General features: G+C 42.1%; 1 protein-coding gene across 1 annotated transcript in view; it reads right to left on the reverse strand.

Annotated features, from left to right (window-relative positions):
* Positions 1–24,739, reverse strand: part of CIT (citron rho-interacting serine/threonine kinase) — a 70,147-nt gene that overhangs the window by 1,146 nt on the left and 44,262 nt on the right. The window contains exons 24-46 of the mRNA XM_082325156.1: positions 24,319–24,372; positions 16,262–16,459; positions 15,581–15,774; positions 14,938–15,073; positions 14,413–14,517; positions 12,959–13,099; positions 12,686–12,793; positions 11,830–11,992; positions 11,419–11,583; positions 10,029–10,166; positions 9,572–9,752; positions 9,272–9,363; positions 8,874–8,978; positions 7,827–7,996; positions 6,787–6,867; positions 6,447–6,582; positions 5,054–5,193; positions 4,083–4,175; positions 2,356–2,464; positions 2,081–2,209; positions 1,282–1,362; positions 615–693; positions 317–499 (exon numbers count right to left, since the gene is read on the reverse strand). Coding sequence (XP_082181282.1) covers positions 317–499; positions 615–693; positions 1,282–1,362; positions 2,081–2,209; positions 2,356–2,464; positions 4,083–4,175; positions 5,054–5,193; positions 6,447–6,582; positions 6,787–6,867; positions 7,827–7,996; positions 8,874–8,978; positions 9,272–9,363; positions 9,572–9,752; positions 10,029–10,166; positions 11,419–11,583; positions 11,830–11,992; positions 12,686–12,793; positions 12,959–13,099; positions 14,413–14,517; positions 14,938–15,073; positions 15,581–15,774; positions 16,262–16,459; positions 24,319–24,372 — 2,981 coding nt within the window. The remainder of the gene's footprint in view (positions 1–316; positions 500–614; positions 694–1,281; positions 1,363–2,080; positions 2,210–2,355; positions 2,465–4,082; positions 4,176–5,053; positions 5,194–6,446; positions 6,583–6,786; positions 6,868–7,826; positions 7,997–8,873; positions 8,979–9,271; positions 9,364–9,571; positions 9,753–10,028; positions 10,167–11,418; positions 11,584–11,829; positions 11,993–12,685; positions 12,794–12,958; positions 13,100–14,412; positions 14,518–14,937; positions 15,074–15,580; positions 15,775–16,261; positions 16,460–24,318; positions 24,373–24,739) is intronic.

Below are 24,739 nucleotides of genomic sequence, written 5' to 3' on the forward strand. Positions count from 1 at the left end.
TCGATGTAGCAATAGCATCTAAGCTCACCAAGCTTTGAAGTCACAGCTATACCATGACATCAAAGTAAACCAGCTGGAGATCACAAACCGTTTGTGGAGGAGATCACCCACGTATTTCTACAGAGTTAATGCTTCTTTGCCTTCTGGATTTTAAACCACCACTGACTCTGATCCTTGTTCCATTCCAGCGGGACAATAATGGGGTAACACCAGCCTCTCTCTCAGGGCACCCAACATTTTTGGGGAAAAAAAGCCACCCGGAGTGAAGTTTGCTTACGAGGCGCACAAGGACCATAACACACGGACTTCATCGTACCTGCGCGTAGCAGACGATCCTCTGTGGTGCTGCTCATTGTTGGTCTCCTTCACTAGGTTGCCCTTACAGCAAATCACCCTTAATTTGTCTTGGTAGGAGGAGGCCAAGTAGATAGCTCCAGATGAAATTGCAGGCCCTAGATACCGCGGGTTTGGTATCTCCAAGTGGGCTCGTGCAGGAGTTCTGGGTAAAATTGCAGGAAAAAGCCTTTACAATGACAACACCGTACCTGTTCCGGGGAAGCACCCAGAGCCTCGCAGCGCACGCTCTTCAACGTAACGGAAAGAGAACAGCTTACCCTAGAGAAGCTCGTGCCTGAATCTCGATCACTTCGAGGGAATTGAAGTGGGTGACAAACAGATAGGGCTCCCTGTAGGCTGAAGGAACATCACAGAGGGAGGAAAAACACAAAATAAAATTCTCTATTAAAAACTTCTAAAAAGCATCAGCGAGCACAACAGAGCCTCACAGCCCCCTGGGAAAACCAAGGGAACGCATTTCCTGCAATAAGACACAGACGCTATTACTAAAGAGGGAGGTGCAAGCTTAAAGAGCTGCTGCTTTGAAACCATCTGTAGCTCAAGCATTTTACTAACCAAAGCATCATGAAAAAGGCATTAACGACAGGCTGGGAACGGAACAAACTCCCATTAGGTAGCGCGAAAGGCCTGAGGGAACCACACTGGCATTTTATATTCTTGGCTATTTCAGAAACTTGCAAGCATCATTAAAAATTCCACCAGCCCGTTCAATCACTGCTTTAGTTTTCCTCAAATTGTTTATACTTCAGGAGGCTTGCTATTTGGATTTATAATGCTCTTAAATCAGGAAAATCTCCTTAGTTTCTCGGAGAATTGGGAGAGGGAAGAGGAAGCGGAAGCGCCGAGTGAAGAATACCTCTCCCACAAGGATGCTTCCCGGTTTCAATAATTTCCATAATCCCAGCGAACACCCTCAACACCTACCAAAAGCTAAGGGCAAGCGATTCCATTTCAGGTCATCTGTCCTACTGCGTCTTCCGTAGGAATCCACAAAGACCCCAAACTCTGCCAAGAAAAGTAGTGTCACATCACGAGCACGTGCCTGGATTTTATTCAGTTATTTTTGAAGGGACAAAGGCAACCGACCCCGGGCTTTCTAACACGAGCAGGGGGCTCGCTACCTTGCAAATCCTAGAGTGCCGGGAATTACGCTAATTGACATCGAACTGGCTCGATGTAGGAGTACTTTCAGTACCAAAAGGTACTGCGATTCTAGGTCTCTCTATACCAATAAGGTAAGGTGGTTATTTAATCTGCAATTGGGAAGGCTACGAGACCCAACATTACTGCTAGTGGGCTTTTGAAGAACTCCCGTGCATTGCCACGACATTATCCTAGAGCCAACAAAAGCAGCTACGCAAGAAAAACCAACACCCTCTTTTATTTCATCATAACAAGTCTCAGCTGTCTGTATGGAAACCAGACAAGAACGCCCAAGTTGGAAAACCCCTTAACACGTTATCGGGATAATCAAACGCCTGTTTGCACTTAGCATTGACTACAGGCAGAAGCAAGCTGACCAAAAGCGCCTCGGCAGGTGCTGCTTTAGCGCCGGTGCCCTGTGCACCTTTCCGTTTAAACCCCAAAGGCTCCCAGGCTGTTCGAGTCACAGTTGCCAACAAACGCTCATTACCAGGTACTAGAAAGTCACCTCTGCCCAGCTTTCCTTTGCAGCAGGACTTGGGTGCCTCCTGCCAGCGCGCGTACCACGCAGCACGCTTACCATGGAAACACAGCAGGTACTCCTCCCTCTGCCCCGCTGGGTTCACCTGGATGATACTGACGGGAAAGCTGTTGGTGGAAGCGGCGAACACAGCAGAGGCCAACGTGTGGTCGTTTTTATCCAGAAACTCTGCAAAAGGAACGGAGAAAAGCAGCCTGATCAGCACCAACCTTTTTTTTTTTTTTTTTTTTCTTTTCTTCCCTAAACCGCTTTAGAAAAGCTGCCCCACAGGAATGTGGAGCCACGTGGGGCGTTCCTCGGGAAGCGTCTCCTACCCTCCAGGGTGTACTGCTTCATCTCGATTTCATAGAACTTGTTGGTTCCTATGATGATGCTGTAAGTGGTCAAATGGATGCAGCTGCAAGGCTCAGAGGTTTCAATCTCCTGGAAAAGAGGAGGACAGTACGGACCAGTATTAGTTCCCTGTAACAGTTTACAGATTTTTCTTATTCTAGAAGATTATATATTGCCATATTTAATCATCTCTTTAAAAGGGAGAGACAGCAACCTCAAAGTCACTAACTGTCTCTCAAAAGCAAAGTATCTCTGCTGTTAACACTTACAAAATTCGCTTGATGGCTCCTTAAGCAAAAGGAAGACAAACACCCACAATCTGCCTCCCTTCCTTGCACCAGGTAACGCAGATCTGTTGCCCACCAAGATCTGCGTTGTGACTGAACGGCTGGGATAGCGCTGCAGGTCGGCCTGACACAACACACAGAGCCCCAGATCTTCTGAGGACAGGATTCCTTGCATAATTCCTAGTTTATCTGGAAATTTAGTCGGCAGAACAGAAGCGCATATTCTGGGCGTGCTGCCATCTAGTTAGGATCTAAATTCAGTTGTCTGGATTAGCGAAGATAAGGAAAACCTGCCTTCCGAAACACGCCTTTACGTTTTGCATGTAAGCCCTTGTCAAGGCACGTGGCACGGGGGAGGTGGACGGCGGCGCTAGCAGAGGACGGCGACTCTTCGTCTTCGGTGTTTCCTGCCGGCTGCTGCTCCGTTGTGAGCGAGAGTTGGTATCGGCTCCAATGCCTGTAGATGTTCCAGGCTTCCTGGCATCCACATTGTTTGTGCCGAGATCTTCTCCATCAGACTTGTCTTTACTTCCAAGGAGGCCAGCATCTGAGTAACCGTGCCGACTCTGCTTCCTTACAGCAGGGCCAGTGTCGCACTCAGTGGGGGTAAAACCCTCCGTCAAGCTGTAAATTGAGCCAGTGCCTTCAAAGTGACCTGCAGAAACTCAGGGATATGTCGTTTGACCTGAACATCCCTTAATTTGTAAACTGGAAAGGAGAGGAGTTTCTACTTTTCCCCTTTTAAGGCGGGCAGTGTTTAAACTCTCTGTTCTGAGGAGACATCCCTATTATTTTGGTTTTTTTCTGGATGTGTATGAGCATATAAAATTTATTCATTCATTGGACGTCGAGAGGAGTAGCAGGTAGATGCTCGGAGTATTCTCTGCCTGCAGCTGGCTGTCTGAAGCGTCGCCTTAGTTCTGCTTTTCCTGCCCGTGCACGGCAGAATGAAGCAGCAGCCGTGTATCAGGGCGAGCATGGGAAGCAGCTGCCTGTCCTGGGACGGAACCACACCAAATACAGTAAACAAATTCAGACACCCATTGCTTCCTTAACTGCAAAGAAGAGAGGTGTCATTTGTTATGGATTTCTCCAAAGACAACAGAGATGAGGGAAAACTGCTGGATAATTAAGAAGAAAGCCTTCTTTGGGTAAATAAGCGAGGGTATGATTACGGCCGAGTCCAGTATCTCAAAAAAAACCACAGTTCTGTTCTGCATCTCTCCAAAGATGCCAACTCTTATTAAAGGAAATTGCTGCCTACTCCAATTTTAGTCAGTGCCCGTTGCAATTTGCTACCGCTTTAGCTGACAAACAAATGTTCTTATGCGTGCAAAAAGGTTTAAGATGTTTGCTCCAAAGCAGAGTCTCAGCGCAATATGTGAATTCCCTTAGCTGCTGAAGGGAATTAGCGAGCTTACCTTTCTGATACAGAACTTGCTCAAGCTCTCGTTGTATCGCAGAACCACCACTTTACTGGGCATGGCTGCGCAGATACAAAGACCATTCTCGACCTGTAAGGGAGATGACGAGCGTGGTTCAGGATGGTAATCCAGAGCCCCACCTCAGGCTGAGCGCGTGGAACGGACCCGAGTACCTCTTGCCACAAAGAGACCTTTGCAGAGATAAGCAAGTACCTTTTTAAGAGGGTAGTTATTGTGAGTTAGTGAAATAATGAAAAGCCTCTTCACATTCGCAAAAGAGAACGTGAATTTGAACTGCTTCTATGGCTTCTTTTATACTTGAAAGCATTTAATTAAAAAATTCAAAGGCTTTCCACAGAAAAACGTTTTGTAAAAAGGGATAAGAAATTCACACAGGTTAGGTCTGAGTTTTAACCCCTGAAACTGTGATCTTAAACATCGCTTTGAAACGAATGATGTTCAGTTTGTTATCAAAGTAGGCTGTGGAAGTAATCGTTAATGAGGGGTTTTGCTGTGGCTAAATGTTCCGTACTACAACTGGGAATTAATGTAAATATCAAGCGTTAGCAAGTGACGCAAACACCTAAGTAAATTTGCTCGCCTGGAAACTGTTCCGTGCCACTCCAGAACAAACAGTGGATGGAATTCGCTAATTATAAAGGTCAAAATTGAAATCAGCTGTGAGAAGGGCAGTTACACGATGCTGCGCTGTATTTCTTATTACGTAGCCGTTTAGGCTATACCATCGCCTCCTCCTGACTGAACTTAGTCATATTAGGAGTAGGTCCTCCATACTGCCTCCAGCTCAGCCTCCCTTCGGCCCCTATACGCTGCTGCTTTGAAGAAAAAGATTTAGAAGAATATAGATCTTGGATTTGTTGCCAGTGAAATAAAGCTGCTGATTTCCTTCACACCAGAGTGGGTGCAGCCTAAGGGTGGTCTGGGGGCATGAGGGAGCCGCATCCTACCTTGCCGGCAGCAAAGAGGTGACATCCTTTGACAGCCTCAAAGACGTTCGGGGAGATATCGGGCTGGGCTGGGAGGTGAGACTGGGCGAGAGACTGCTTCACTTTCTTTACATCAACAAGACACAGAGCCCTTTCTTCTCCTGGAAACAAAAATGGTTACATTCTGTCAAGGGAAAACTCCCTATTCTCTACAAAAGTCTCCTCCGTTACCTAAGCAGCAGCTTATCCTTACAGGCTGTTACTGTGGTAACAGTCACAACGCACCACCTAGAATTCATTCCCTATGATTCCTATAAACGTGAAACAGAAAACTTACAAAAACCCAACACGCAACAGGCAGTAAATCCGCTGGGAGAACAACCATTCTCGGCGTGGATTATTAGTGTTGCGAAGGTCTAGTAAATCACAGTAACAGCGGCCTCGTTAGGACGCTACTCAAAATTAGCCAGGAAGTTTTATTTTACCCTTCAGAACTTCTTAACAGTAGAAGGTGCGTTAGCCTCCCTGTGCCGACAGAACTGGCAATGGATTTCCAAGCAGCGCCCCAACAAACTGCGTTACAGACCAAGCCCCGTCCTCTCAGAAGTCCAGCGACACAGTAACGTAGCCCTCTCCTAATTTTCTGCAAGATTTTCTTGTTTCCAATTGCTTTTTTCTCTACCACCCTGAAACAACTAAAGCATGGACGGCTGACATCTTTACAAGTGGAAAAATGCAGAACAAACAGAACAAGAGAGAGAATTTGGTTTTTGTTCCCTACAAATGTCTCATAAACACTTGATAGTTTGGGCTTTCAGAGGAAGACAACGCCCTCACGTTCAGCATGGCTACGTCAGCGTAGGAAGGATTAGCTCCGGAAAACCACAGGTGGAGAGATTAAAGCTGGTGTTCCTTTCGTAAGGGAATCTTAAACAAACCATGAAGGAAGTCCCAGTTTTGTTACATGGATAAGCGTTTAGAGCAAGAGAGGTTAAGTTGTTGGCCCTAGGCCACAGGGATCACATTGTGCTCCTCAAAGGTTATGTAGTGATTAGGAAGAGTTATCCTCACTGATCAGCTCAACGCTTTTAAAACTGAACTTAAAACGACAACTAACCCCTAAGCTGGAAATATTTTGTCTCTGGTTCCTCCCTCCCTCAGCTTCGGAAGCTGAGAAATCACTTTCTGGTGAAGGTTTAACTGAGCCTTCATTCACATTTGCATTTACAAGAAAGCCTCAGACAACGCTGCGTTAACCACAGTAATTGATTCCTGACAATATACTGATGAAAAAAGAAAAAAGCCTGGAAGGCAGCTGAAGGAAAGCCCGGCCCTTTGGCACGGCACTACTCCCACAGCACAAAGCGATTACCAGGCCTTTACTGCAGGCGCAATGGTAACACCTAGCCCCTACCTGCTATCATGAGTAGCTTCTCCAGATCCTTGATGAGGTGAATTTGGAAGACGGCACCCATTCCTGGGATGTGCGTTAAGGAATTCTTCAGGACATTCAGGGCATAGAGACCTTCTTCTGCACCCACCAGTACTACCTACAGTGACAACAGGAAAAAAAATAAAAGCAGCGCTACATGAGGAGAACAAGGAACGCGCCAAGAGCAAGCTTGGACGATACTGTTTACTGGTGAAGAGAAAATACAAACCAACGAGCAAGTATGTAATTACACATACTGCTCGTAAGGTACCATTTCCGTGGATGAAATACCCAGAAAGGCCCAACTGAACATTATCAGTACCTGGTCACTGAAGGGCATTGTGCAATTTATATCCAGACGGTCTTCACCCTCTAGCTTCAGCAGGGAGTTTCCGAGCAATTTCTGCAAATGACAACAAGATTTTTTTGTTCTGTTGAGTTAATCTTTATCGCTTTCTCTATTGGTATTTTAACAATGTAAGGTCATCATTTCAGACAGGCAAAAAGCTTGGCACAGATTTCTTTATCTCAGAAAGCCAAAAATTGCAGGGATACCGCCTACAGTAAACTTTGATCTACCTGAAACAGAGTCAGGCAAACCGACCAGAATTAACCTAAACTGCCCCTATCCTTTCCATTTCCCCCCGCCTCCTGCAATGGAGCAGTGAAATTTTCCTAGGGGAAGGAATAAAAAGAAGTCCAAATGTGGGTGGGAGCATGTATTTTCCTCAAGAGACAAAAGGAACGCTAGCATGAGAAGAGAGATGATTTCCTGCTAGTCAGATATTCCCTGCCTCCAGAGCAACGTTCTGATACGCAATGCCAAAGAATCAAATCTCCCTTTATCAGAAAATACAGGGTTATCAGTGCAACGGTGATGAAAAAGGCTATCGAAAACCAAAACAAATCCATTTAACCTCTTATTCTTATACGGAATAAAACTTAAACTAAAAACCACACTCCTCCCTCCCCCCAAGAAAGACAAAACCCTGACTCGGTAAGAACGGGAGAGGAGGGAGCTCTCTGCTTGTTCCTTTCTTTCAAGGTTTGCTCATTCGATGTGGTACATGATGAGACCGGTTCAAACCCCGTCCTAACTGCTCTTTCTTCCTTTGCTGGAATTACAGAGGTATAATTTTGGGATCCTCTTACTACACCCCCCAAGTCTAACGAAGGGTCTTGCGATACGAAGCACCAGTCTCACGACGAAGTGGTTCCCTGGTACTCGTGTGGTACCTCGTAAGGCAGAAGTAATAACTTACCTTCAGTTAAACCTCAGTATGTCAAACACCGAAAAATTATTTTTCAAAACTCTGCTCCCTCCCAGAATATTTTATTATTAAATGAAACTTTTATACTCACAGCATCAGCCTCAGCTTTTTCTCTGGAAACTCTCCCACCTGCCACTATTGATTCCAGTGCTGTGACCCAGCGCTGTTTGTCAGGGAAGCTGGGTGCTAACAGGTAGAGTGTTCTACCAGGCCAGCAAGTGGTGTGTGGATGAGACTCCAATTTTAGGATGTATGGCACATCTGAGATGTTATATAGATAGAATAAGACTTAGATTAGTTTTTGGAATATTGTCAGTGGACTCAAAATCAACACCTTTCAGCCTCATTGGAGAGAAGTTGTATTTATCACGACATGTTACCATGGCAATTTCTACATAGGCTTCTCCTTTACAGGTCCTGCACAGGCTAGCTACTTAAAGCTAATATTAGCTGGATGTATGCAATCCATACATACAATGCTGGCTCTACTAAATAGAAATAATTTCTTGCCTTTTATTCGAAAGGGAAAGAAATACCATTGTGAAAAAAAGTGCAAAACCAGCCACTTGACTAAAGTTTTCCCTGTACTGTTCAAGAAAAATCTGTAAAAATCGGTTATGGAAACCTTTGTTTTTAACAATCTGTATCCTTTAATGTTAAAGTCAAGACATACATAATCTTTTCATCAGTTCTATTCAATACATACAAATCGAAACATCGACATTTTTTCAGAATGAGAGACTGTATACACCCCACAGTGTTTCTAAGTTAATGACTTTCTGCTCAGAGCACAATGGTGGCATGAATTATCACACTTCACACTTGATAGAGAGCATTGAGAGAAGAAATTTAAATAGACCGAATGCTTTTAAGTATGTTACAAAACTCTTAAAATTTACTTCCATTTGGCTTGATGATTATATTATGCACAGTTCAACTACCATGACAGAAGCAGCCGCCCAGGTGTAACTAAATCTAGATGACTGACCTATTCACCTAATTCAGACAGAGGTCGCCTCAAAATTACACAGTTACAGAGTGACAGTTAAAGGGAGAAAATTCTGTTCAGCCAACCAGAATGCCAACTGATGGCAAGCCAGATGAAATCCATTTGACCTCATCTACATAAGATTCTCACCTGTCTTTGCTGTATTGGTAAGTTCAGTAGCTCCTACAGCTCCGTGAACGGTCACATCACCGTCAGGAAGGCAGAGCTCAAATTCCTCCAGAGGCCTCTGTCCGGCTGCAGGGAGAACGGGGAGAAAGAAGTAAGAACACCACACAAGTAAATAGCAAGAAAATAACTGTGACAGCAACATGAAGTGGATAGACACTGGATGTTCCACAGCTGGATTATTACGACATACCAGCTCGTAGGACTGTTAAGGGTCTAGAAAAACAACAAGGCTGCCTTATTACAGAAGATTTAGCTAAATTAGGTGTGGCCACAGCAAACAGTAACAATCTTTAAGCCTCTCAACTCACCAAACAATATCTGAAGTACAAAAAATGTTCTTCCTAGAAACGCTAAGTTACCTTCTCTTGCTTCTGCATCATAAATGAGCACTTTCGTTCCCTCCAGGACAATATACTTCCTGTCCCAGCCCTGCTGCCCACGTTTATTATTCCTGAGGAAAACAAGCACAAAGCCATGTTGGATTTTCTGCTTGGATTCTGAATAAAACAAGCATGCAACTCCTAGAAAGACAAATTTTGGGGCTAATCAGTAACTGAAACGGGCATGTACCAATTATCACATTGTAAGAGCCAGGATAATATAAGGAACCGTTCCAAATGTTTCAGCACCTGATATGGCACCAAGATCCATGTTTATACCTTGGCACTTTCATCCACCCTTCAAGACGCAGACTGCTGCTTGGCTCCTTCAGCTGCAGACCGGGAGAATTCATTTTATCCCGGCAGAACGCTTCAGAGAAGTGCGTGGCATATTCTGCTGGCAGTCCACAAGTCGCTGGCAAGCAAGTTGAGCATTTTGGGTGACACATCACCTGGCATTCTGACAAAAGGACAGAGAAAAACTTCTGTTCAATGACAAAAAAATCATGACACAGCTGCCTCAACTTCTAGTGCACAAACCCCAGCTTTTCCAAGAATCTCCTTCTACTCTAAACCATCCAACGTTTTCTAATGGAGAACGTTTGCACCAGCTAGCTTCGAAGTCTTCATCCTCGGTCCTTTCTTCAGCTTTCACTGCAAATCTGTTCTGGACGGCTGATGCTTTTTCATCCTACCGTCCAGTTACACTTTGTTTACGCACACGCTCTGCTCTTACCGAGACATTTAGATGCTTGCCGTCCAAAGTGCACAGTATCCAGACACACCGCACATTTTGTTGCTCTCATATTTAGCCCCACGTTAAACCGATGTGGGATATTATGATGCATTCGCTCTTTCAGGCGTCGGCTGTACTCTGGAAGGGACCACATTTATTATGAGGATGAAAACTGTGATAGGGATGAAAATTATAGCAGGTTTTGGCATTTTAAGGCCAAGGTAATATAAAGTGGCTACGTATCTCTATCAAAGCCCTGCTGAACTGTTTTCCTTTGCAATCTGCAAATCTTAAGCTACGTTACCACCTCAGTAATTACCTTATACAGATGCACAGAATGTGCCGCTTGAGAACAGACTGCAGAACTGAAATGGCTAATGTTTGGTGTAGCAAGATTATGTCAATCAAACCATCTGAATTTCAAGTCTGCACTCAGCTCCAATTCTTACCATGTGCTAAACTAATCTCTCCATTTTGCTTACAGCTAACAAACCCTTCAACACCTAGACTGTTGGAATCAATACACAGCAGGCCTTCTCCATACAGCCTTCACGCTAACCATCAGTGCCAGCGTATCTTAAAACTTACCTAAAATCCCTGTTAGCAGCTCTATACTGAGCAAGGTTTATCCTTCGAGGCATGGTCTTTGACTGATGAGCGTGATTCCCTTCCCTGCCCGTGCCCTGCCTCTGAGGACACCTGCCCGTGCCGCTGCCACCCATCACAGCACCCTGGGCCCCCCAGCCACCTCTGACGGTGCATCACTTGCTGGGTTTTTCCAGCTAAGGGCTGGAGGTTTTAGTGCAGAGTCTCTGGGTTCAACACTCACTCTGGAATTCTGATTAACTATAAGAATAAATGAGCAGAGCCCTCAATCCTTTTATTTTTTCTTAATTAATCCTCTCCCCTCCATTCCCGAGGATATGGAAGGGTATCCCCCTTTTCTAGTTAACAGGATATTAACATCGTCTTTGACCTGGTATCTTCCTTTTATGCCTAACCGAAGGCTTTTCCCTTTACCAAAAGTCTTGATAGAATCTTTCTGCTCAGCAGAACAAATCTGCAGTTTAGACAAGTAAAAGTGTTAACTGCTAAGGAAACGGCCATAAATCCTTTTCACCAATGCAGAGAGTAGTACAGAAACATACTCCTTTGACAAAAACATGCTCCTAGAACAATTCATGCTAATAATTACTTTATTGCTGACGTTTTCAGAAATAAATTATATAATCCACACAGAGAATTTTAAACAAAAAAACGAAAGCAAAACTTATCATCTAATATTCCTATCATGAAAAAAATCTGGTTTTGCAATTAAAAAAAAAAAAAGGAGATAGCATTGAAATGGTAGACAGAAAAACAGTAACAGAGAAGTTCAGCAAGAACCTACCCTCTGGCGTGGAAGATTCCTTCCTGCGACTGGAGGGCGGAGCGAGCAAACTGATCGGCGTAGGCTGATGCTCTGGTGAGCGGACTATGGCAGACATGATGATTTGCTGCCTGGCTGTGGCTGGAGTAGATGGATGAGGGTGGTCTGATATTTTCCGATGAGCAGCTATAGACGAGATAAATGCCGCTCATTAACATAACCAATACGAAACACTAGTTCATAGCAGTGGTTCTGCGTAACCATTCAGTGGTTACGACCCGCAGAAAAAAGCGTAGCCTTATGGCACCTTCACAGCAGCAGATAAGAATTAAACAACCTATGTTACTGCTATAGTGGCACACAATTAAAGGCACGTTTTCAGACCAAAACCGTGCGTCTCCTTCCAGATTCACCTTTTCTGTTAAACCCTACCTTCTTCACGAGCAGATCTGAGTTCAATGCGTGTTTTCTGTAGAGCCTCCTCCAGCTCAGCAGAACGAGCCTTCTCCTTCTCCAGTGCCACTTTCAGCTCATTGTATTGCAGGGGAACCTGTGTGGGTAAAGAAGGGTCCTCTTTCCGCCGACTAAACAGGCCCTAGCAACAGAAACACACAGACAACTCCTAACTCCTAGTAAGAGATGGCTTGAACTAGGCAAAGTGAAACTAGCTAGTGGCAGTCCGGCCAGAGGGCCTAATGGTAATTCTGATATGCGTAAGGATGGATTTTTAGTTCATATTGGCACTGGAGAGAAAAATGTTGAGATATGGATTAATTTAAAGAGGGACGTACATTACCTGTTAGCACTCACACCTTGAGTTTCCGAAAGCATCTAAACAGAGGATCTCAAAATATGTGGTTAAAATTAAATTACTTAATTCAAAATGACAGAACGGCTTATGACAAAGATGCGACACAGGTCACATCGCCTGACTAAGCAGTCCTATGCTGTAAGTGCAAGACAAGCACTCTAGATACACAATGTGTTCATACACACATATATACTTACCATTAAAAAAAAAAAAGCATGGTTAAAATTCTGTATTCCTACAGCCTCACTCAGGTGTAGCTACTGGGTTGTAACCTAGGTATTGCAGGAATAACAAAATACTGGAAAAGCCACAAAGAACACATTCTGCCTAGCAAAGTTTGCAAGTCAGAATGCTTTTAAATGAGGACACATTTGCATTACACAAAGAAAGATAAACCCGAATATTATAAATACACAGCACGTAACTAATCACAAAACCATCATTTAATTCCGTGCCTCTCAAACCTTTTTCACCCACCTTTTTCTTTTTCGCTGGTTGGTCCATCTTTGCCTGCAGGAAATCAATGAGTTTGGTTTGCTGAGAAATAGTGCCCTCCATTTTCACTTTTTCGTGGGAATAGAGAACCTGTGAACCACACACACGATAAGAAATTTCATCTTAGTAGAAGAAACAGATAATAACAGAACAGAGCTAAAAAATAGTACAAGGAAAGTGTCGCACAGAGACAGTGGATCACATCCTAAACCCCCCAGGGAGTGGGGAGTCCTGCCCACTGCTTCCCACCCTCACCTGAATGTTTTCCAGCTGATATTCCAGGTCACTTCTTTCAGTCTTCAGAAGATCTGCCCGATCTAGAGCCTCCTGCAGGCCTTGAGTGAGGCGGAAGATGTGATTCTTCTGTAGATCCATTTGCTGCTGCAGCTTTGCCTGCTGTTAACAGGAAAACAAAGGCCAGTGTTTTGGTTTTCTTGTTTGCTTGTGTTTAAATAAAAGCTATTAAATGTTATCATTCCTTGTAAAATACGCATCATTGCAGAACTTAAAAGTAAACAGACAATTCTTTAAAAGCTGGAAAATTACAATATTCTAGAAGTTTTCATTCTTTTCAGAATGCATTATGACTAAACAAGCATTTCTGTGCAGTGTATTTACGTTAATTTGTTATTTGCTTTTTTAAGCTTTTAAAATCTTGTAATGGTTAATAAGACTGCACATACATGAAGAATTTCTCGATGCCATTTTCCCAAGCTCTCTATACAATCACCAGAAGCCATCTCAGTACTTTGTAATAAAAAAAATAAAAAAGAAAAGAAAAGAAAAAATCTTTCCTATAAACCAGGATAAACTCCTTCCTCTATAGTCATACGAGATAAGGAAAATTTTGTCCAGTTGTTTACATCTTTGTCTCCAACTAACAACAGAAAAGGGCACATGATAAACTACTCCTAATTCTTTCAGGTTTTATACTTTCATCATGAGAAAGTCCCCGAGTATGAAAACCGTTAACGCTCATATGTTATGAAGCAAGCGCCAGAAATCTTTCCCTGCGATGCACGATGGAGTTCTGAACTCTAGGGTAACTTGTCAGCACCCCGAGCGCACCGAAAGCCTCTGACTGCCCTCTCGAATTGCCTGGAAGCACCCTTCCCCTGTAATCCTCCCCTGCAACCTCTTCCCAGCTCTGGCTGCCCGCATTCAGCATCTCAGTGATGTGCAGGTGTGTAACCTTGGATCAGACCTCCGTGAACCAAGCTAAATTATGAAAGAAGAGCCCGTGGCTCCACCCACGCACCCTCAGCAGACTGGCTCCAGAGCTGGTTTCAAGCTGTGGTCCTTGCACTTGGCCTGGGCAGAGCCGTGCTCTAAGAACGCTGTGCCCGGCACGGGCCTTGCCTTGCAGGCCTGACCTAGGACGTGCCTCATCACTACAGGCTTCTGTAATCATCGCTGGGCTGCTGGGAGAACCTGGTGACCTTCACCAAACCTGCGCTGCTGTTCAGGGACTGTGCCCACGGGCTGCAAGGTCCTGTCCTGGCCCGACTGGCTCCCCGCTCACCTTCCCTTGAGCAGCAGTTCACTTTTACTGCTCCCCGACACGGCCACACACTTTGCAAAGTTTTAAGTAAAAACAAACCCCCAACTCCATTAATCTCCCCAGTTATACAGAAGAAGGATGGGTGTATAACGCTGCTATTCACACAACTTCTCCCCCCTCAAGTTGTAACATGAATTTCCAAGGTTACCTCCTCCAGAAGTCTCTGCTTGAGCTCCCTTTCTGTCTCAAGCTTCTGTTGTAAACTGCGTGCATTCATCTCCAACATAGCATGCTTCTTCTCCAGGTCATTGAGCTAGGCAGGTGGGATAGATGGTCAGGATAAGATCGAACACTAATAAATACAGCGTTCCACAATTTTAAAATCCACCTTCACCAAGCACACACTAAAGAAAAATGATACAATTATCCTTTACTTACTATAAGGGGGAAAACCAACCAAACAACGTTTTGGTATGCCATTGCTGAAACGCAGAGATCAAGCTACTGAAAGACTTAGCTGTACACTCCAGGCATCGCAGGCTGCTTTCTGCTTTAGTCTTTCTCAAAAGGAAATCCGAGGTCTTTGGCTTGAAGATAGAATTCTATTCTACGACCTCCAGTCTTTTTAATTTGCTCTAACATCTTGAAAAAGCTGCTCAAGTATTTCTACAAGTAGTATCTCTAGAAAAGTATCTCATCTAATTATGGAAGTCTCGGGTTGAAAGTTACTTACCTTATCAGAAAGGCTCTCGGCTTTGAGCTTTTGTTCCTTTAGTGCTTGCTGGAGGGCTAGAATCTCTGCCTTGTGTTCTTTGACAGCTAGCTCTACCACCTGGCGAGATTCAGTAATACGCTGATCTGCTCTCACTCTGCATTAAAATGGAAAATAACGTTACCTAACTCCCTTCTGGGCTTGACCTCTTCCTAGCATGCAGTGGCATCAATAACTTTCAGGGGGTTGCCTCAAATTCAAGATGTTACTTTATAAAGCCAGCCTGTTTGCCGCAACGCTTTCACATTATATAACCCTGTTCCTGCCCTGCTAAACTACAGCCTGAAAATTTCAAGACCCCCCAGGAACAGTGAGGAGCAAAGACCATTATTCCATACAATAAAGCGGAAGATAATAAATCAAGACATTTTATAAATTACAATGATAAATACCACTCCCCATGAATCGCTCACTTGCAAAGAAACAAAAGGAACAATATCACTGGTGAATGACTATTAACTAATAAACCATTTTTAGCACTACCTCACAAGAATTTATATTTAGTTCCAACTCCCATATCCTATTCTAAATATAATTTCTGTACTAGCTTCTATAGAGCATTTTCATAAAAATTAATAAAAGGGGGAGGAGGGGGGGGAGAGACCTGCTCTGTTTCTCAGTATCCAGCATCCTCTGCAACTCTCTAACTCGACATTCAAACTGGGACTTCTCATCCCCTAGAACACTTCTCCATGCTTCCCACTGACGCTCTTTCTCCAAGAGTTCATCATTCAGGGCCTCCAAGTCCATTACTTGCTCTTCCAGCATTGTACATGTTGTCTTCAAGGCCTCCATAGTCTAAAAATAAATCCTCCTATCAATTCTCACATCCCACATCAAGCGTGCACTTTAAGCTTCAGCCTTACCATTTAAATTACAGTACATGCAAATTGGCAGCAAACATAAGCTGGTAAATCACAACCCATTTATTTCAAGGCTTCCATACATTCACTTGTGATTGCCGTTAATGTCAGTTCTACCTCATTATGAAAATTTTGAAATTTCCAGGGTCACTAAATTAAAACGAATAATTCTAAATTACAATATCTTCAGAGTGCAAAAATTTCTAAATAAAATTGCATAAAAATACAATGGGAAATACCAAAAATGTCCATTCACTCAACTGCTCTGGGAAGGAAGGCTTAAGCGATAAATGGTTTAAGCCATTGCCCCTGGAAGCGTATTCATTCCTTATAGGTTTCCAGATTTAGAAGAATTATTTTGCCTTTCAGATCATTAGCTAGCTATCACAAAGAGATTGTGATCCAGACTTATAAAGCCTTACTTGTTTCTGACTGGTAAGCTGCATCTCCCTCTCAGTGATCTCCCGACGGAGATGGTCAACTTCACTTCGCAACTGGACAACCTCATCATTGGCCCCTGAGGCCTCATCAAGTTGTTTGGAGAGGAAGAAATTCTGATTGTTCAGTTCTGCATTGTCTTCACTGAGCTGGTTCAGCTGCTCTTCCAAATCCGTAATCACCTGCAAAGAAAAAGAAATTAAATTACATGTCAGCGAGAACAGATTTTTGAAAAAGTATTCTCCTCTCACAGAACCATTTATTGCCAAGCAAGGAGACAACCCGACTTTCCCATTTTTTTCAAATTTAAACAAAAGCAATATTATCTGGTAGATTTTATGCACAGGAGTGTACTTCGATTAGGAATAGAGTTTTGCTTCTTAGAGAAAATAGCTTTTTTCTTTTTTTTTTTTTAGAGTATAAATATGCTGCAATGCAATTTATTATCGGAGAGAGAACTGTCACATCTAAAGCACTGGGTTGGGAGCCAGGAGTTCGGCTCGTATTCTCAGATCTGCTGCTGACTTACAGCGTGCCTTTGCCAAAGCACTTTACCTTCTTTTGCCTCAATTTCCCCTTAAGTGAAATGAGGGTAATACCCCTCAGAGAGGCTCTCGAAGCCTGATATTTAAGAAAACTGAACAAGGGGTGCAACGGAGGCAGCACAATCTGATGAATCTGCCTAGCAATCGTTTATATTACTATATGTAACACTCTATGTAACCAGGAAAAGCAGAAAAGTTTTAAGACATATATTCTATCAAAGTAACAGCGTTATGGATGGCAGCACGGGACATACGAAGAAAGAAAAAAGTGTGGCAGCACAACAGACTAACAGAAAATCAATGAAAAGCAAAAATTCAACAAGGACAATAGCCTTGCCTTTAATGAAGTGGAAGCATCCATTTCTTTAATCAGAATAGCGTTACACTACACGCCTTAAACCACATTCCCCTTCAATTTAAGGAAAAATATGAACACGGTGGGCCATTTTCACAGTCCCATTTGATTTTTATGAATGAAAGGCCATGAACACTGGACGGATGAATACCTGTACCTCCTCCTAACTCAAAAACAACGTCATCACAACAGAAGAGAAAGGAACCTCATCATAATCTTGAGATCAGCTTAATAAAAAGAATTTCAGAAACTGGAAAGCTCCATACAATTCACATTCAACTCTTACAAGTATGTTCTAGAGGCATTTTTGCCTAGATGTCAAAGAAAAGTGAATAAGATACTTCATTAAATGGGAAAAATTAAAATCCCAGAGCACAGTTGGCCACATATTCAAATTTAAATGTTCCAATTTCCTACACAAGCCAAGGACTTAAATATCTAAAGCAGCAGAGCACAGAGCATACAGCTCTTCTCAGCTATCTGGAAAGATGACAACCATTTCTTTTTGAAGAATCCGTAACGCATATATTGGCAGCCTTTTACCATGCCTCTCCTAGATCTAAATTAACAGTATTTGATTTCTAAACTGTCAACAGAAAAAGTCCAGCTGCCATTACTCCCTGCTGGGTGAAGGGGAGTTCCTGCTACCCATATGTTCAGGGTCAAATCAAAATGATTCATACTTTAAAACACAACATTTCGAATGAAAATCTGATGGGGTGGTTGTTTCTTGAGCCCTCGTACTGCCCTAGTCAAAGTATACATTTTATTCTGTATTGTATGCGTCGAGTTTTCAAAAGACACGGACCGTATCATAAGGATGTGTCAGTGTCTATATTGCTGTAGGGATAAGACCTTAGAAATGTATTTATACAAACAAAAAGGAACACAAGAACATTTGGTTTTACAGTGTTTTACCTACCATTCTTACAAATAACATCTGAGGTTTCTACTAACTGCCAGATAAGATAATCTCTCTTTTCTTCTACTTGTTTTTCTTTTTCTGTTTGACCACACCACATGTCTAGGCAGTTTTAAGATATATTTTATACATCCATGGTTTCTTCCACATATATTTTATATATTAATACAAATACTTTCTATAAAAATTATCAAACTAGTTTTGAAATACAAGAAAGCAGAGATGGGGGAAACACAAAATGGACAGATAAGGTGACGTGCAGAGTTAACGTGTCAAACTACTTAATTTTTTAAAACTGCCTGTATTTCAAGTTGATTTTATCCCTTAAGGGCTGGAAGTTAAGCTCCAATTCACCTTTATTCTATGTTCTGAGACTTTTACTTCTTTCCCTGAATATCACTAAAGTTAAACCAGACCATTTTATATTCCACTATTCTATTTTATCTAGGAGGATATTTCTGGAAAACTTAAGACAAATAACAAAGCAGATAGGAAAGAAGGGTTCCAGAACAAGTGACGTTATCGCCTTTCTTGAATAGTTTCCTAACGGTATATTTATTGACAATTCCAAAATGGCTTGGCTTAAATTCCAAACATGGTATAACCCATATAATGTAATCCATGTAGATTGAGAGATCTTAATTTTTTATTTTTTTTTTTTAAGAGAAAAAATTCGTTCTTCTCAGTACAATTTTTCTTTTTTTTCATGGGGAAAGAGGAAATTTGTTAACAAATCCAATTTTTGAAAGCTATCTGCAGCTATGTATAACTCAACAGGGTTACAGAGTTTATAAATACTATAAAGCCTAAATAGTACTGGGTAATACTGACACAGGAAAATGGGACATAGTGTGCTATAAAAGCCTGTCCTGGGAACCAAGAGGAAAGAACACACAGATCAGACCACCACATTTGATAGGAGATGTTGTCTTGGGCATACATACATACATACAGCCTACGCCAGAATCCTGCACCTGAAAAGAGTTAATAGCTTTAGGTATTTTTCTTTTCAGTTAAGGAAATCCCCAGGCAAAAAAACCCCCAAACAACCAAAAAACAACAAAACAAATCAACCACCCAACCAACACTGAGCTATTCTGGAGTTAAATTTGAAGTATAGTAAAGGAAAGTCTGTGAGAAACACTACTTTATCCTTTAGAAACCCGTAACATAATTACAAAAATCTTCAAATTTAAAGTTTATAAATCAACCCAACACTTGAAAGCTTGGAAAAGCAATTCCAGACAGCCTGGGCAGCCACTGTATCATCACTCACAGAGCAACTGAAATTTTCTCTTCAATCTATGCACATCTTCATCACAACTACTCCACAAAATAGAGATATAATCTAACTACACCACGCTAACCTTGGCAGATTGTTCACTACAGGCCACATCTAAGCGCACAGCTTGTCTTTATACTGATCCAGACGACTGTATCTCAGTTTTAGATATTAGAGAGCAACCCAAGCACAACAGCTCTTTGGCCAAAGTGACCACGTTCAGCACAGTTCCTCCCCGTTGCATAGTTTCAGAAAAGCAAAGTGTTTCTCTATTGTGAGGTTGCGCAGATTCGCAGCTATTATACCTGGCCCTACAAACTTCCCAGGCACGGACCGCAAATCAAACATCACAGCAACAAGCCGTTCGGGGCCATGATGATTAGGTTTGCATATCAGACACAATGTACAAAATTTAATCCATATGCTCTACCTATCAAAACCACAGGCAAAATAATGAGGGAAAGGAGAAAAGGAAGCCGCTTTAGAATACTGCTAACTGCAGCTTGCAAGCTTCTCCATAACCTTATTCCCTCACAAAGACTCCTCAGTTCTCAGATGCCACCAACAAAGACACAGGGAAATGCTAGGACACAGCAAGGTAAACTGTTTCAGGATGCTATCGGCAGTACGTTGTTTGGAGTTTAATGCAATTTTTCGTACAACCTTAATTCGGAACTTCCAGACTAATCCACAGTTTTACTCTCTCCATTTGCACTCCTCCCCATCCCCACTAATCTTTACTAGGAAGCTAGCTGTCAGAAGTGAATAGGAAAACAGAAAAAGCTATCTCAGCCCCAAATGATTGTGAGGACTCGCTTCGTCTTAACCTACTCACATTTGGGCCCGAGAAACAAAGCTTTTCTAGCAGAGAAATACCAAGCATCCTAACGGAGCAGAATACGAAGCCTCTTAACGAGCACCGCTGCAGCTAGCTACCAGTCTTGTGTCTCTACCTGTTTGATCGATACATACCAATGAACTCCTCGCTTTCTTCCCCTTTCCATAGTCAGACAACATCTGCGACTTGAAACATGCCTTACACGGAGATCTCGGTCTCCAAAAACTCATCATGGCTTCGCTTGAGGGACACTGCTCTGGTTAGGAGGTGCCGAGGAGCAGGACATTGCGCAGCCTGCACTCCTCTCCTTCCCACGCCAACCCATCACTAAAACATACAGTCTCCCGCACTCCTCCATCCTAGTTCCCACAGGATGAGCTGCCTCTGCCAACCACGAGCCTCAGCCCCAAACGACGACGATGGCATTGTCCACGGTGAAGGCCCCATTAGCCTCTCTCACAGTAACACCTCTTCAACGCCCTAGAAGTGTCTGACTTTTTGCCAGGCTACAAAAACTACAAAGCTCCATTTTTGCCTATAGCTGGCACCTGCCATCACGTTTTCTGTGAAATAAGAATCAGGGATAACCCCTCCCACCCCACAGCCTTTTTTTTTTTTTTCTTTTTTTACAAATTTAACAAAGCCATATAAAAGTTTTTGCCTGGGTATTAGCCTTGTTACAGTGGGCAAGATCCCTTTACTCTGAAACATAATTTAGCATCAAAGTATGTAACATCTTTAGACATAATTTTGGAAGTTCTCAAGAACACAGCTTATTCTTGTATGCCAAGTCATTGAGCCAATATGGAATGAGGATCTTAGACCGAAGTCAGCAGGACTTTATGCGTGACTAAAACGATACGTGTGCCTAAGGGGCTTGCAGATTTAATGCCTCAATATCCAATCTCATAGGCAAGTGCAGAATCAAGCCTGTTAATGCTTCAGATAGGAACACAAGATGATGACAAAAGAACCTCAAGGAGCGAAGATAAACCTTGTTTTATTGGAGAAATCTTGAATAAATGGAAATGCAATACCCAATTAGTATTACGAAACGCCACTCTCCTTGCTAGAGTAAAAGCAACAGCCCGTACCTGAAAAAACCGAGAAGATTCAGATGGTGGTTCGCTGGAATAGCAATAGTATTTCACTAAGCTGAGTGTAAATACTTTATAGGATTCTTTTCTTCTAAATATTTATAGACTTTACCCCCTGCTTACTGAATGGTTTCTTTTTCAAACAATTCTACTATTATTTAGATAACTTAGTTGTATCTTTAACTTCAAATGTGTTGATGATCCAACAACAAGCCATAATTAAGAGGCAGTTGGAAACAACTGACGAATACATACATTTTCCTATTTAAGAAAATGCCTGATTTCTAGATCTTTTTCTGATTGCCTGGAAAATACTTTTAACACTCAAATGGATCATATTTTTGATAGAATAATTCTTTAAATGTCGGGAACTAGTCCTTCTCCCTCAACAGATTTGCGGGATGAGCTATCATTGTGAGAAGATTATGATAAAATATTGCGCTTCGTGTTTGCCCACATGCATCTGTGTGTGTGTACAGCAGGTACTACAATTTACAATTTTTATTGTAATTATGTATCCTCTTCTTTCTTGCACAACCAAGAGACAGAGAAAGCAAATGCTAACATTTTCTTTTTGACCCCCAATAGTCAAAGAGAGACGTCACAAGATGAAACAACGCAGAGCTATCAGAGCAACAGAATATAAATTCACAAACAAGGCAGAAATTACGACCGACAACATAGCAATGGTCTCTGTATGCATCCCAAACCACAGCAAATTTAAAATGAACAAATAGGAGAACCTAAAAAATGTCTACGTGGTCAGAGACCTCAGCAAAAGGAAGAACAAGAGTGCAATGAGGGTACAAGGAAAGCAGACACACATTTGAGGTGTAAGCCTTCTCTACAATCAGAAGCTGTGACCTTTGTGAAGCCAGAGAAACAGAAGAAACACCAAAGAAAGCACATTAAGTATTTTTATTTATCTCTTGAACACTATGAAAGTACTGAAGTAATTCAACCTTTCAATTTTTTTCCCCTGTCTCATCTTATTTTCATAATTCTTACGCTGTTTTGGGCTTCTCAATAAGATTAAATGAAAAATAATTCCATACCAAAGTTTGCCAGACTAGTTCAAGGAGTTTGTTTCAGCTTAAAAAGGATATCTTTTGAAAACTTGCTAAAAGAATAAACCCACTCATTATCATGCTGCATAAGTAGCAGCGTATTACCATTATTCCCTTGAAGTGTTATCTTATTTTAAAAGGCGTATAAATTCCAATCACCTTCAAGTAGCATCACATGGTCAGCCAAAAGCAAAGCCTGCACCATACTGGTCACAATCAGATAAAAATGAGGTTGAAACATGTGGTGAAGGCACCATAATAAACGTTCCCCGATCCCTCACTGTCAACAGAAGATGGTCCTAGATTTTCTCTCGGTGCTCCTCAGCAGCCAGGATGGACAGCTAGAACTACTCATTACACAGAACAGGAAAGTTTCTATCCATGGTCAATTAAATTATACATGCATTCTCCTGGGCTGGAAAGAGAATGTATGATGAGCATGTATTATTCATTTAGGAACTATTTAATTAATTTCTTATTGATGAGGATGTCTGATCCCACTTATCCCACTGAAGGGCCTTACAATGCACAACACTGTTAGAGATCCTTTTATGCAGAACCTTTGAAGCTCTCGACATTCTTGAAATGTTACGGGTCCCTCTTCACTGCTGGAGATTGCTCACCACACTTACAGAGCCAAAGTGTTGCTAGATAACGAGTTACAACCTCCGAAAGGCAGCCTACCACGCAGTGAAAAGAAGCTACAGATTCTCCACAGCTGGTTTTTGCCTGCACAGGGATCACATAAGCATTTTCATAGAAAGCTGTCGCTCTGCATGAAGGGCAAGACAGAACAAAAGAAGATAGCTGTGGAAGTAAGATACATGATAGCACATATGGAGCTAGAGGATCAACCTACATAAACAAAGAAGGGAACAAAAAGTAAAGTTTCTTGTGCAGGATTTCTTTTAGATAGAGATTACCACACCTTGGTAAGCTCTACTTCCTCACTTCTTTACATCAGTGTTCTCTATGAACAGAATAGAAGAATCCCCTTGCTTAGTGCTAAAGAGCAACTGAGGAAAACAGAGTAACTCTCCTACTGAAAAGATATTTTTCAAAGATGAAAACTTGTACATTAGATACTTAGTCCTACAGCATGAAAAATTAAGTTTGGGGAAATCACTGGAAGCAGGGAAACAATCAAGATTAAAAAACCAGCAGTTAAGCCCTGCTTCCAGGGTGGGGTAAGCAGAAAAAGCCTAGAAAGATCGGCAATCGACGCTGATCCAGAGGACTGTGGTCCTTATTCACCACTTTTGTAATTCATGTCATTGGAGGACAGATGCTCTCCATCGACCATCATAAACAAGCTTGAAGACAGTGCTAATCTGCAAGAATCCCTATTGATAGACAAACCCTCGGACACCTCCTAGACTGATGAAACGAATCTAAACACCACGTCAAAAGATCTCAAATTAAGATCCTAGAGTCCCCTCTGCTCTTTGAGCAGATGACTACGTGTCAATGTATTATTCGGCACCATAACACTTCTTGCCTCTTCGAACAGTGTTAAAGTCCTCCTTAAAACCCAGAGTAGCATTAAGGCTCTTCCACTCTGGCCTAGATCTACAATGCAGCTCAGGATTTGGACAGGCAGATCTTTTCTTCTTGTGAGCAGAAAAGATCTTCGCCTACAATCATTTTTTGCAGCTGCTACACCATTCTTATTAGCTGCACTGCAATGAGATATTTTAATTTACTTTCTTCTCCAAAAAGAAGAATAGCATCAATTTCATGATCAGACAAAAACCTCAAAACTGAGGTTTACCTGAAACCTAAAGGAAATCAAATCCAATCCGCCTAGCTCCTGCGAACACCTTGAAGCCAGAAGTCCACATGAGGAACTAGTGTCATCAAGGATTAAATCAGTAAATTGTTTCTTTCTTTATCCTTAATTTCAAAATAATTCAATGATCTGTATTTAATACTCACTGTGCAGCTATTACGAAGGGCTTCAAATTTACGCTGGATTTCATCTCTATGTGCCTAAAGGAGGTAAGAAGTTAATCATCAATTTTTCATACATTAGAATTCGAATCCAACAGCTGTTGCTAAACAAACTGTAGAACAATCTACCAGCAAGCAAAGTTTGGAAGGCAGATGCTGCAGGCTATGAAAGCACTCTGTAGTGGCAAAGAACTGATTAGCAAAAGTCACATCCTACTTAATCAAAATGCACTTATGCTCCCAATTCTGAACTACTTTAGAAAAAATGTACAAACTTGAGAACTGACTTACGTAAAAGGTTCCATCTGAAATGGTCACCAGAAGACATGTCGATTCCGTGTTAAGTTTGTACATTCTTGACATTTAGATTTGAGTTGGTTTTACTTCCATATCCAGATTGGTATTT

This window comes from Platalea leucorodia, assembly GCF_965183815.1.
Source record: "Platalea leucorodia genome assembly, chromosome: 12".
Classification (NCBI taxonomy): domain Eukaryota; kingdom Metazoa; phylum Chordata; class Aves; order Pelecaniformes; family Threskiornithidae; genus Platalea; species Platalea leucorodia.